This window comes from Chaetomium fimeti (assembly GCF_033439085.1).
Source record: "Chaetomium fimeti strain CBS 168.71 chromosome Unknown B0H64scaffold_4, whole genome shotgun sequence".
NCBI classification, from domain to species: Eukaryota; Fungi; Ascomycota; class Sordariomycetes; order Sordariales; family Chaetomiaceae; genus Chaetomium; species Chaetomium fimeti.
Genome location: NW_026944332.1, coordinates 4,398,992 through 4,411,543, shown reverse-complemented (window position 1 = coordinate 4,411,543; position 12,552 = coordinate 4,398,992). Strand labels below are relative to the sequence as shown.

Genomic DNA, 12,552 nt, shown 5'->3' with positions numbered 1-12,552 from the left:
TGCAGAAGGCATGCGGGCAACATGGCAAACTGTGCCGGCTTATTCCGCGTCCATGGCGTCCTCGGCCTTCTTCTCCTCCACGATGCCCTTCTCCTTGCACCACAGCACAAAGTCGTCGATGACGCCCGGCCAGGCCTGCTCCTCGGACCAGAACCCTAGCGTCTCGTCCTTCATCGTCTTCATGGCGAACAGGCGGGTCTGCGTCCAGAGGTCCTTGCTGACGGTCCGCTTGTACTCGACCTCCTCCTCGCCGTCCTCGTTCACCTTGACGACGCCGTACTTCTCCCGCAGGTACGTCGTCCAGTTCTCGAGCCAGTTGACGTGCGCCGACCGCCACGGGTTGGAGTTGGGCTCGTACAGGCCCTCCCAGAACCCGACGGCGACCGCCATCCCGATGGCCTTCTGCGGGGGTTCCCGGCCGACCTGGAAGGCAAAGTCGTAGAGGGTCTTGAAGTAGTCGTCATCGACTATGACTTGGGCGATGCGCCCCCGCACGTGGCGCTGCTGGCCGGCCCAGTCGGGCGTGATGCGCATGTTGCTGTTAGCGTGGTTGCTCGTCTCCGCGATGACGCGCGCCCAGCCGTCGACGAAGCCCGAGCGCGTGATGGTGCCGATGGACTCGGCCTTGACGATTTCGAGCACTACGAAGAGCTCGTAGCTGGCCATGTTGACCTCGAGGCGCTCGAGGTAGGCCATGGACTGCTCGGCGCCGATCTCGGAAATCGGTTCTGAGCTTCGCGCCTTCTCCTCCTCTGGTAGTTGGTCAGTTTGCTGGTCTTCGTTGCCGAAAGGTGACCTGGCGGGGCCTACCTGGAATGAGGTCATCGAAGAACTGGTTCAGCTGCGCCCTCGCTGCTGCGTCCGCCTTATTATTGCCGCCATGGTTCTGATTGTCGTTGTAATACCTGCAAAGAGCACCGCCGTCAGCTTTCCGATCCGCCTCAAGCCGAAGAAGCACCAAGCAGCGCGCGTGAGTAAATAGTGAGCGACGCGGGGTCGGACCTTGCCGCCTTTGAGTAGGGTTTCCGGTCCTTCGCCGCCTTGGTCGCCTTCTTCTCCTTTGCAGCTTTTGGCATGGTCGGTGTCTTGGCGGTAGATGACTCTGCTTCTAATCCGCCCTTTCCCTTGCCTGTGGCTCTCATACGGTCTCGTATTGTGAGCCCGGAAGAATGTGGTGGTGGATGCGGAGGAACGAGTGTTGCGTCACTGCTATCTGTCTCGGTCGACCCTTGGGTGTGGGGTGGCGTTGACTCTGGTCGTTTGTTGAAGCAAGAATGGAAGAAGCGGCGCATCATGCTCGCCGGGGAAGGTGCTGCATCCCGTGCGGTCATATGGGAAGGGAAAAAAATGAAGAAAACAAAACAAAACAAAAAACGGAAGGAGCGATATCCAAGATTGATCAGACGAAATGAGTAATGAGCTCAACGGAAACCAGGAAGGTACGGACGGATAAACGAGATGGCAATATGGTTCCACTAGGAGGCTGTTTGTTTGGAAGGCAATTGAGGAAACAAAAAGCCTAGGTAGCTTCCAGAAACAGGAGAAGCCGAGTTGAAAGAGTCGAAAAGGTAGCCGAGGGAAGCAAGGGATGTTTGGCTTTGGCCCCGACGTGCTATATGAGACATGGTGTCGTAATGCCGATCTCATCTTCCAGAACGCTTCCACCACGGGTCTTCCGCCTGGGATGTGCGGGACACAGGCGCCCGGAGATGGTTCGGCCGGAGACACCCCGTCCAAGCGCCGGCGGCCCACTCGGGGTGTGGGGGAGGAAGGCACTCTCTCGAAAGGGCGGAGGAGGGAGCTACGAAAGGGCAGGAAACGAGCGGGAAAATACCAACTTACTGGTTCAGCGCGGCATCGAGATTGTAATTATTGTTCCTCAGGTACTGTCGCATTTCGTCCAACAGTCAGCGCGTGTCATGCAAGGCAAGGATCGAAGGCCCATCGGTATCGGGCCGAAAGAGCACCCCATCGGCCATGCGGTGCGAGAGAGCGCGACGGTAGTGGTATTCGGGATGACAGCAGCGCGCGGGGCAGACAAAAGAAAAAGGGAGACAAGAAAATAAAAAGGGGAAGCAAAACCCACCGCCTGCGCGCTCTCCCTCGTCGCTTTTGTTACCGCTACAAACTGCTCGGCGGCTTGGGTCCGCCTCGTCGAGGTCGCCGGCATTTTGACGGTTCCTACAAACGACGGCAGGGCCAGGCAGCCCCTGGGACGATGTCGCTAAAGGAAAAGGAGAGGGCGAGGACGGGAGATGGTAGGGTAGTTGCGCGCGTTTGTGGATGCCGCGTCGGGTCGTACGGTATGGGCGCTCTTGAAAGTGCAGCTTTGCACGGTCGCGAGGGGTTCGGTCGCAACGGGTTGGGTTCGGTCGCGGCCGGTTCTTGTGGCTCGCAAGATCAGGTCGTTTGTTCGACTTCAGGTTCTTGCCAAGGCTGGCTCCTTGGGCAGAAGAAGGGTCGGTGTTGCGGTCGAATCGGGTTGCGGGACACGCGATAGCGGGCCAGGTGCTGTTTGCGCGGGGCTGTTGTTGGGTTGGAGCGGGGCGAGGCGGAGGGACGCGAAACGAGGTCGACAGCCTCGCGTGCGAGTTTGTTGAGGGTTGGGTCCTTTTAATCGTTTGGTCGGGGGTAATGGTTGGTCACAGAATTCCTCCGACTGACCAACTGAAGAAGATTCTGCAGCTGGACGAGGCCAGGCAGGCGCGCGAGGCTGAAAAACGTCATGGCGGGGGTTGCAGCGCATCTGGACGGGCCTGGGGGCCGTGGGCCAGAGTTGGAGACCGAGGGGCAGGCTTGGCGCCAGGGGATGCGAAAGTCGAGGGGTTTTGATGTTTTAACGACGAAGTACTGCAACTATTCATTCACTTGGCTGTTACACGGTTTTGTGACAAGGCAAAATGTCTTGGAAAAGACACCAACAACAGCATGGTGGCACAATGATGACAACAGGACTAACTAGATGGTAAAGTGAACGGCTTGTTACCCAGGGTATCGCAATCTCAAACATCCAGCTACCAAAGGTATCGACTCCTATGCACAGTACAACTTGAATAGAAGAAATGGAAAAGAAACGCCGCCGATGATGATATGGAATCCCAAATGTATCCCTGTATTCCCTGTCGGAAGAAACATCCTGCCACCTCATCGACACGCGCCACCGACCGCAGTATTATTACCACGCGGTCTCTCCCTCTCGAGAATCCCGCTTCGGGCCCTAATCACCCAGCGGCATCCCCTCGAGCCCATCCAGCAGGCGGCGCCAGTTGTCGGCCAGCAGCTCCGAGTACTTGACGCGCTCCTGGGCCCAGTCTTGATTCCACCGCGAGACGTTGTACTGCGTGTGCTGGAAGTAGCTCAACTCATCCCGCACGCACTCCTGGACGAAGACAGACCGGTTGTGCTGGTCGACGATCGACTCCTTGTCCTGTTTTGTGGGTTTACAGCGTTAGTATAAATGGTAATTAGGGACGCAGTGAAGTGTGGAAGGATAGGGGGCGGGGTCTGGTCCTACCTTGATAACCGCCTCGACGACCTTCTCCACCTCCCCCGGCTTCACCATGCCCTCGGGCTTCGCCCGCAGCGCCGACAGCCTCGTCTCGTTCGCCGCGATACGCTTCTCGAGAGAGGGGATGTTGTCCTTGTCGAGCCTCTCCCGGCGGTCGAAGAGGTCCCTCAAGCTGACAAGGGCGTCCCGCTGCCGCTTGAGGTCCTCCAGCACGCCGCCCTCCCAGACGCGCGCCTCGTCCTCGATCAAGCTCTGCGCGGTGCGGAGGTGGCGGCTCATGGCCTGCAGCCCGTCGTTGAGCAGCGGCACGTCGTTGGTGTCGGTCGCATAGGTGTCGGCGCTTGCTTCGGTTAATGAGACGAGCGAGAGGGCGACGCGCGCGTGATCGGCCGCCACGCCCTCGGACCGCTTGACCAGCCGATCCATGAGGTTGCAAATGGTGATGTACAGTTCGGCGCTCCGCTTAACGCCGGAGCGGGTGCGGGCGAAAAGCTCTTCGAGCGTGGGCGGTAGGGAGTCTTCGAGGCCGGGGGGCAGGGGCCGGCCGGCAAATTCGTCTTGCACCGAGATGGTGGCCTGTTTGCGCCATACGGCGAGTTCCTAGAAGCGTAGTTTGTCAGCCGCTGCATCTCGAGCTTGAGCGGATCCACTTACCGTCGGGACTGTAAGGAACATAATGACCAGCTGTTCCTGGCCGAGCACGGGGTGGCGGACCAGCGTGTTCAGGAACCGAGCAAGGCCGCGGCGCCTTTTTTCTATGAAGGCGCCATCATTGGATAGGTGGTTTCCGTTGACTAGAACGTGTTGTTAGAAGGAGGTTATGCATGCTAGGACAGGAGTGAACCCACCTGCGACTCTCTTAGGCGGCAAGAGCGGCAGGACTCGGAAAGGGTATCGTTTGTGCAGGCAGTCCAGCAGCCACACGAAATCGCTGTACCGGCGAACCACCTTGCTTCCTCTCCTCGAACTGGTTACCTCGTAGTTGTGATGTTGGAAGAAGAACACGCCCTCCTTCTCCGGCATTAATGTCACCAGGATGTGTTCTTCCACACCTGCCCCGTTCCGACCTCCACCGATGGTCCTGTTGATGGCTGGCGTCGGGGGCTGGACACTAGCCGCCTCCTGCGGGACAGCGGTAGCGGCAACGCCGCCAAACGGAGCCTGAGCGATGGGATTCGCCGGCGGCTCGTTGAACTGCCCGGCGGCAGGCGCGTTGGAGTCTAAAAATCCCCACGCAGCCGGTCCTTCCGTAACCGAACCAGCACCCGAGGGAGGGACGCTAGTCGTAAATGTGGACGTGGTACGGCGGGGCAGAGTCGCCTGTGGGCTGGTCCCGAAGCCACCCCCGTTTAGGGGGCCGGCCGATACAGACCTGTCATGGCCATTTGGGCGCGGCATCTCGGGGCCGTGGTTGTGGCCCCTATGCAGGTCGGGGCTGTTCCACGGGTCTTCGGGGTAGTCCATCGATGGTGGCTTTCTGATGCTGCGGTGCCGTGCTGGGGAGGCGGGCTCGGGGGCTCTCGGGGGTGTCGCTGTTCGTTGTGGCGACTTCGCGGCCAGTTCCTCTACTTGCGGTAGGGCTGGTGTGTTCTCGACAAGGCCGTGAAGGGTCGGCTGGGGGAGATCTGGGGATTGGCGCAGTTGGGTTAGCTCCGATAAGGTGACAGGTGCAAAACATGGGCCCACTCGCGCACGCACGGCGGGACCTTGAAGCCGATGAGCGAGCGAGCTTTGCCGGTGGTTCCGATAAGATTGCCTTGCGCAATGCGAACAGGCGCATGGGACTCGAGATGAAATGGATGGATGAGGGCGTGGAAGAGACGTTTGTTGGGTTTACTCACCTCGGCGTCGCTCGTCTACCCCATCGAGACTAACCCCTTCGCCTTCTTGCGCGAGGCCAATCAGGGCCAGTAACACATTGAATTGGTTCCTGTCCAGAGACACTTCTTCACGGCTGCCGCCTGGTGCAACAATGGACATTATTCGCGCTTGGGCGTCGGCGCCGAGCTTTGCGGCGGCCAGGGTCCTCGCAACTCCGCCCGCGATGATGCGGCCTCCGCTGCCATCTTCCGCGACGACCTTGTCAAAGGCCTCAATGTAGCTGTCGGGCACCTCGGAAGCGGGGAGGAGGGTTCGAATAAGGTCGGCGCGGGTTTGTTGTTTTCGGGGCGTCGGCATGTCCCACGGCGAGTCGGAGCCGGCCTCATCGTCGGCGAACAATGCCGAGGTGGTGGACTTGGTCATTGGCGGTTCGTCTTCGAACAGTGAGGATCTGCTGTTGTCGAAGTTATTCGGCAGTTCGGGTGAACCATCCGACGGGGAGCTGCCGAAAAGCGACAGCGACATGATAGATATTATCAATTAGCGATTGGAAGTTTTTGGAGTTTGGTCGAGGCGAGCAGGCCTGGCTGAGTTGAAACGATCGTCGCGATGTGCCGTTTCGCGCGACACAGCGGGGGTTGGAGCAGCGGCTATCCAAGGGCTTGTGAAGTCAGGCAAGGCACTCTCTCTGTAATCTGTAGGCAAGGCAGCTGTCGCAACGATGCGCTGGTTTGTGAACGCCACGAAACAGGAAGTGACGGGGACAAAAGGGATGAAGGAAGCGGTTCGGGGTTCATGGACACATGAGACAAGACGGCCAAAAGCTTCAGCCTTGGGAGTCGCAGGAGATGTCGTCAGCGCAAGAGGCGGCAAAAGCAACTGCCCGGAGGCGAAGGGGGCTGGAGGGCGGAGGCACAGCTCGACCCCAACAGACAGGGGTAGCTTGCAATTGGAGAAGATGCGCTCGGACCATCCATATCAACCACATGGTGCTTGTTAGAGAGTAGAGGGTTAGAGAGGAACTTGCACAAAGTTGAGGATTCGGGCAACCTGCTGCGAACTTCTTGGGGAATTGATACAGGATGAATTTTACATTGCTGCCAGAGTAAAATACAAGTGCAAACACAGAGAACAAGGTGTATTCATCTAGAACAACCTCGCGGCTTGCTCGGCGGCCTTCTCCTTGTTCTTGGGCTTGCCCGTGATGGCCGCCGTGCCGGGGACCTTGAAATACAAACTGGGCGACTCTCCCGGCTGCAGAGTGTGGCTCAGATATCCCCTGTGGGCCGGGTCCCGGTAGTACTCGATATCCTCACGACCTGTCGGGTCGGGCAAGCGGTAGAAGTGTTTCTTGGTCGTCCTCGCCTGCTCCAGCACGGCCTCGACATGCTCGGGCCCAAAAGGGAGCGGCTTTTCCGTGTTGACACTGTGACCTTTGACCAACCGCTTGAGCGACTCTTTCGTGTAGAACCTCGTTGTGATCTTGCCGCCGGCATCCTCGATCGCCTTAATAGCAGAGGCCGACGCCCGGGACACCATGATGTCAATTGGCGTCTTCAGCGTTTCTCCGCCGCGGGCCAGTAGCTTTATCCCGTCCTTGATGCTACCACCAATGACGCCCGATCTGATGATCTCGCGGGGCGTGATGGGTTTCTTCGGGTCGAGACGGCCGGCGTCGATCCAGGCCTGAAGTCGGTCGAGGTTCAGCTCCATCATTTCAGGTGCACGACTGTCACAACGTGTGAGTAAAGTGGTTCATTTCGCGTCATTGGCGAGCCCCAGAGCCAGCATGGGACACGTACTGGTTGACGAAGCCCATCTTGCCATGGCTGAAAATGAGGGCAGTCTGGCCACCCTGAAACCACGGGTTGAGTTTTCCACGCTGCCCCGTACCCTTGTGACCACGACCAGACGTCTTTCCGTAGCCGGACGAGGGACCGCGACCCTTCCGAATGCGCTTGTTGTAGGCGCCCTTATTGTCGGAGATGCTGGCGAGGATCGATGCGCTCCGTGTCTGCACCGAGAGAGCGGCGAAGAGGGAGACCAGGCTCGCCGGCCTCGCAGGGGCCTCAATCGCCGCAGCGCAGCATCGCGCCGCCTGCGCAAGTGGTAATCTTGGGGGCATCGTTGGGTTTTGTGGTTGGGAGGGTCGCTCACAGTCCAGGGCCGAGGTGCCGCTCCATCAAAATTTAGTTCGCGCCGTCGCACGCATTGGACCGAGCTTGAGGTCTGCTGACTAAGAGGGGTCGTTCCCCCACAATCCTCTCCCCACGCACAAGGTACCTCCAAAACAACATCCTCCCTCTCTCCCTCAAGTAACAACTTCACCCAACCAGGCAATAACACAAGCAGGCCGGAAAAAATCTGAACGCTATCTACAGTAATTTGGAAACTCCATGGGGCAGTTATCCATGTCCCAGAGTGTCATTCATGAAACCAGGGAGGCGTATCCCATGATAAAGTTTGATGACTTTTCAATTTCGCTCTAATTATCCATGCTGATGGCGTTGGTGGCGTTCACGACTACACCGGCACTATAAGTAGTTCCCTGGATTAAACTAAGTAGAAGCTGCTATCTGTCGGTGGCAACCGCCCTCACGCACTTCTTTCCCGACCTTGTTGTTTAACTTCATCCATTTCCAGCAACCTTCAACCAGGTCCCATCCGTGATCATGACGAGCTCAAGATATCGTCAGCTCAGTTTCACAACCTCCAACGAGGGCGAGTAATGCCAATGGTTCAGGGTTCAGATCCAGCTTCACACGACTCGCTTTAGAATCATCGTGTCGGCGTCGGGCTTTTACAATTCGCCCGTCCGGTCCGGCGAGTTTCAAAAGTACGACGCACTTTTACGCTCCGAGAACACCAAGCGCCATGACTCGGACGAAAACGGGGATGATGAGTACGAGGAATTTTCGATTACTTCGACTGGGCAGTGATCGTATGTCTCGGCGATTTCGACGCCCGCTCTACCGCCCGAGAGTGGACAGCTCACCCTATATCACTTTCTTGTCGACACGTATTTGGAGTACCATCTCACCGCCCACGACGACATCTTGGCTCCAGGAAGCATTAACCGTGCCCAGACGGACATGCAAGTCCCTTCAGCCAGGCTTCCCAAGTTCCGAGGACGCCTGGACTACTCTCTGCCGTCATTCCGCCCCGTCGGGATTGTAGTGATCTTTGATGAAAAGACCCATGCCTTTGGCTCGGCTCCTACACGGGTCGGTATTGGCCAGCAATATGTCTATTTTAAAAAATTGTGTTATAAGGGATCTATGGACGGAACGACTCGAGGATACCTAGATTGGCTGCCTTGCGCCTAGCCAGCATTATACGGAGAGGCGGCAAAGCTGACCAGGTTCGCATGGAGGTTCATGGCGATGTATGGGCGATCGAGCTTATGGGCGGCGGCGTAAGTTACGGATGGGTTTATTCTGACAAAGAGGGAACGGTCGAGGGTAATTTGCAAGGCCTTGAACGACTTGAACGATCCCTGAAGTACATTCAGAAGCGGAGGGATGGGAATCACATGTGTTTCTCAAAGAGACGGCACCAAGCTGCGCTTACGACCACAGGACGTTACGGCAGCATAAGTCATTAAATTAATACTATAATAATAATACCATGTCTCGTAGACCGATTCATCCCATGAAGGGAGGAGGGCCAGGGCTCCTCCCGACGACGAAGCGGTAGCATGTGATTAACCTCAAGTCCCTGCTTCGAAACTCGCGTTTGACGCCCTCGATCAACAACTGAACCTGCTGTTCCGAGTAGGAGAACACTCTGGTGAAAAGGGCCGGGACGTGCGATGCAACCGACATTTGCATGTGCAGCTGCTCAAACCGGCCCAGCTCCTTGAGCGCCGGGTCCTTGGCCCAGGGGCCGATGGGAATCTGTGAGTGTAGTCGGTCAGTAGATATGTACATCTGTAAGCCGAACGCTCCTTGTCGAAAATCGAAAAGAAAAGAGACCACAACTGAACTCACCCGGACTATCTTCTCGACGACATCCTCAAACCCGGCATCGATCATCCACTGCTTGTGGTCCTTGGCCACATTGATGGTCTTCCCAAACATGGTGCTCGCCGCATGCAGCTTCTCGGACCACGTCTTGGTCCAAGGCGCCCGCTCGAGGCTATCATCATCGCTATAGATCCAGGCATCGTACTCCTGCATCTCGCACCAGCCGCCGGGCTTCAGGTTCTGGCGCACCTGGCGGTAGAAGTTGGGCCAGTCGGCGACGGTGCCCGAGATGGCGCGGCCGTGGATGTAGTCGAAGGCCTCGTCGTCGCGGTAGGTCCACTCGTCCTCGTAGTCGTCCACGTGGAAGCGGCAGTTGCCCGGCACCCACTCGGGCTGGATCGGCGACAGGTCCACCCCGAACACCGACGCCCGCGGGAACTCGTCCGCCATGTCGATCGCCCAGATCCCCGTCCCGCACCCGAGGTCCAGGATGCGGAAGTCCGACCCGCCGCTGCTGCTGGTGCTGATGCTCCCGCCGCTGCTGGCGGTGGGGAGGAGCTCCCCCGGTTGGGGGATGCGCAGCGGCGCGGTGTAGAGCGCGCCCCCGAGGAGCAGGCGCCAGATGTGGTGCTGCAGGTCTAGCCGCTCCTGCTCGGCGTCGTCGTTGGGCAGCACGTACTGGCCCGACCGGAAGGCGTGGTACCGCCGCCCGTTCTCGTAGACGTAGTTGGTGATGGAGGACGTGATTGAATCCGTGCGCGTCGACCCCGCGAGCGAGCCGTAGGCCGAGTCGCGGTCTGAGTTGTCATCGAGATCGATGTCGTCCTGTTGCGGGGGTGGGGCCCTTTGTTTAGTGGGATGATGTCTCGGGAACTGTGCAGGTGGGTTTGGTTCGTGGTGGCTTGAGGGGGTTCAACACCTACGTCGACCTGCAGTGGAGCGGGGATGAGTTCCTCCTGTTGCCCGGTTACTCCTCCATGCCATTGCTCTTGCTGCTGCTGTCCTTGATCTAGTGCGTGAAATTGTTCTTCGTGTTCCTGTCCCTGTGCTACTACCCCTGATTCCGGTCCAGTTGATGGCGCCCCCCAAGGGGATTGATGAGCTTCGCTCATCGTGGGGTTGGGGTTGCGGGATGATGCCATGGTTTTTGTGTTTGACCACCCCGGGTAATTACTGGTCAAAATCCCTTTACCAAGTCACGTCTCGCTTTACAGGGTCGGAAGTGGGTTGGACCCAGTTGATATGGGTTCGGGACCGGCGAGCCGGGGGGGCAAAACCAAGCCGCTGGGTCCCCATCCGAACCAATGCCAGGCTCGAGTCGCTCGCTAAACCAGAACGATCCGAGTCCCGAGGGCCATGTGGTCCCACCTTGGTACTGTCCCACCCGCCATACCCGAACAAGGAACGTGTTCCGGGTCCCATTCTCCCCGGCGGGCCACCCGACCTTGTGACTCCTCCCCAAGGAACGTAAAAGCCGGTGGGATTGGAGGGTGGAATCTTTCCCACCTCACCGGGTCGGAGCTAGGCACCGAGGGAAAGGGGGGTGTTTTTCGTGGGGGTAAGGGGGATGGTTCAAGGGTGAAAGTCAGTTTAACTACCATGGGATGAGATGAGCGTCGAGGTGCGCTTTCCCACTTCCCTCCGCGTAGCACGTTCTTTGTTCTTTGGTAGGACCCGGGCTGGTGATTGCATGCATGCACGTTTCAACCTGCGTAATCTAACTGGAACAAGAACAACGTGCATCGTCTCACAGCGAAATCTATAAGCATGGCGTCGCCATTCCACAACACCGACGACAACACCAACGGCAACACCACCGCCGCCAGCACCGATGCCACCAAGAAACTCGTCGTAGTGGTGGGAGCGACCGGTAACCAGGGCGGCTCCGTGGCCCGGCGCTTTGTCCAAGACTCTCGGTACGCAGTCCGCGGCCTGACGCGCGACTCCACGTCTGCGGCGGCCAAGGAACTTGCGGCACTCGGGGTGGAGGTGGTGCGCGCCGATCTCGACGACGTCGATTCGCTCAAGGCGGCCTTCACGGGCGCCAACATCATTTTCAGCGTCACCAACTACTGGGAGCCCTTCTTCCGGCCCGACTGCCGGGCCAAAGCAGAGGAGCTCGGCATCACCTGCAGACGGTATGCCTATGATGTCGAGTACCGACAGGGGAAGAACATTGCCGACGCCGCGGCGACGGTCGTGGACTCCCTGGAGGAGAACGGTCTCCTGGCGTCAACGCTGAGCCACGCTGGCAAGTGCAGCAACGGCAAGTTCAAGGACTTGTACCACTACGATGCGAAGGCCGATATCTTCCCGGACTACGTTGCGGCGGCGCATCCCCAGCTGGCAGCGAAGATGTCCTGCATCCACACGGGCTTCTTCACGACGAGCCACCGCATCCTGCCGGAGGGATATTTCAGAAAGGTGAGTTCCCAACTCGGAGACGCTTGGATAGGGAAGAAGGTGTCCAGTTGCTGACTTGAGCTACCCCTACTTAGCTCGACGACGGTACCTTTGAGACGTGCTTTCCCTGCAACCCAGACAAGCTCATCCCGCACCTGGACGTCAACGCGGACACGGGCAACTTTGTCTACGCCGTGCACCAGATGCCCCCGGGCAAGGACTACATGGCCGGCGAGTACCTCAGCTGGTCCGACTTCACAAAGGTCTGGGCCAAGGTTACGGGCGCCACCATTCGCTATAGGGAGATCAGCTTCGACGAAATGGTGAACCAGGTGGCCGAGCGGGACCGAGATCTCGGCGTCGAGATTGCTTTGATGTTCGACTACAGCTCGGAGCCGGGCTATGACGGCGGAATGGACGTCTTGAAGGCCGAAGACCTGCGCAAGGTGAGTTCCCTCTCACGTAGAACCCGAGTTTGTCATGTGTACTAATTTGTCGTGTTCCGCTTCTAGGCGGGTATTGATTGCCCCATGCTGACCGTGGAGGAGTCTTTGGCACGGCAAGAGTGGTCGGCGGTGTTGAGCAGGTGAATGGTCAGGCACTTCAGAAAGTACGTTAAGTAGGTAGCGGGTAGTAGCTTCCGGCATTGATATTTCTAAGCCAAGTTTAAGTACCGGGTTGTTCTGGCTCATGGGGGCATCGTTCCTACTCGAGTCTAAGTTCTTCCAGTTGGTTGACGGCGTGTCAAGTTCTTTCCCTCGCCCGCCCTCCTCGTCCACTAACAGACATTCAATTTGTCTTCTGACCTGCCCAGTCCCGCCTCGCCCATTCATTATCGGATATACCATTTCCTTC

General features: G+C 58.3%; 6 protein-coding genes across 6 annotated transcripts; 2 read left to right on the top strand and 4 right to left on the bottom strand.

The window, feature by feature from the left end:
- Positions 1-39: 39 nt before the first annotated feature.
- B0H64DRAFT_322501 (Cullin binding-domain-containing protein) lies at positions 40-1,292 on the bottom strand (the record flags this gene model as incomplete). The annotated part of the gene is made up of 3 exons (XM_062800564.1): positions 40-752; positions 811-905; positions 991-1,292. The coding sequence occupies 3 exons, from the start codon at positions 1,290-1,292 to the stop codon at positions 40-42; spliced, it is 1,110 nt and encodes a 369-aa protein (XP_062660041.1).
- A 167-nt stretch (positions 1,293-1,459) lies between these two features.
- On the top strand, positions 1,460-2,791 carry B0H64DRAFT_171671 (uncharacterized protein). The gene has a single exon (XM_062798776.1). The coding sequence runs from the start codon at positions 1,589-1,591 to the stop codon at positions 2,498-2,500; it is 912 nt and encodes a 303-aa protein (XP_062660040.1). The 5' UTR covers positions 1,460-1,588; the 3' UTR covers positions 2,501-2,791.
- Positions 2,792-3,089: 298 nt separating this feature from the next.
- On the bottom strand, positions 3,090-5,952 carry B0H64DRAFT_171725 (uncharacterized protein). Its single transcript, XM_062798777.1, has 5 exons — positions 5,350-5,952; positions 4,357-5,214; positions 4,163-4,302; positions 3,515-4,108; positions 3,090-3,427 (listed from the first exon to the last, which is right to left on the bottom strand). Exons 1-5 carry the CDS (start codon positions 5,852-5,854, stop codon positions 3,218-3,220), a joined length of 2,307 nt encoding a protein of 768 aa, XP_062660039.1. The 5' UTR covers positions 5,855-5,952; the 3' UTR covers positions 3,090-3,217.
- Positions 5,953-6,475: 523 nt separating this feature from the next.
- B0H64DRAFT_323846 (ribosomal protein L18e/L15P) lies at positions 6,476-7,454 on the bottom strand (the record flags this gene model as incomplete). The annotated part of the gene is made up of 2 exons (XM_062800631.1): positions 6,476-7,058; positions 7,132-7,454. 2 exons carry the CDS (start codon positions 7,452-7,454, stop codon positions 6,476-6,478), a joined length of 906 nt encoding a protein of 301 aa, XP_062660038.1.
- Positions 7,455-8,809: 1,355 nt separating this feature from the next.
- B0H64DRAFT_398459 (S-adenosyl-L-methionine-dependent methyltransferase) lies at positions 8,810-10,495 on the bottom strand. The gene is made up of 3 exons (XM_062803956.1): positions 10,218-10,495; positions 9,319-10,119; positions 8,810-9,225 (listed from the first exon to the last, which is right to left on the bottom strand). The coding sequence occupies exons 1-3, from the start codon at positions 10,434-10,436 to the stop codon at positions 8,974-8,976; spliced, it is 1,272 nt and encodes a 423-aa protein (XP_062660037.1). The 5' UTR covers positions 10,437-10,495; the 3' UTR covers positions 8,810-8,973.
- Positions 10,496-10,817: 322 nt separating this feature from the next.
- On the top strand, positions 10,818-12,410 carry B0H64DRAFT_398458 (uncharacterized protein). The gene is made up of 3 exons (XM_062803955.1): positions 10,818-11,718; positions 11,793-12,143; positions 12,210-12,410. Exons 1-3 carry the CDS (start codon positions 11,062-11,064, stop codon positions 12,285-12,287), a joined length of 1,086 nt encoding a protein of 361 aa, XP_062660036.1. The 5' UTR covers positions 10,818-11,061; the 3' UTR covers positions 12,288-12,410.
- The last annotated feature ends 142 nt before the right edge of the window (positions 12,411-12,552 follow it).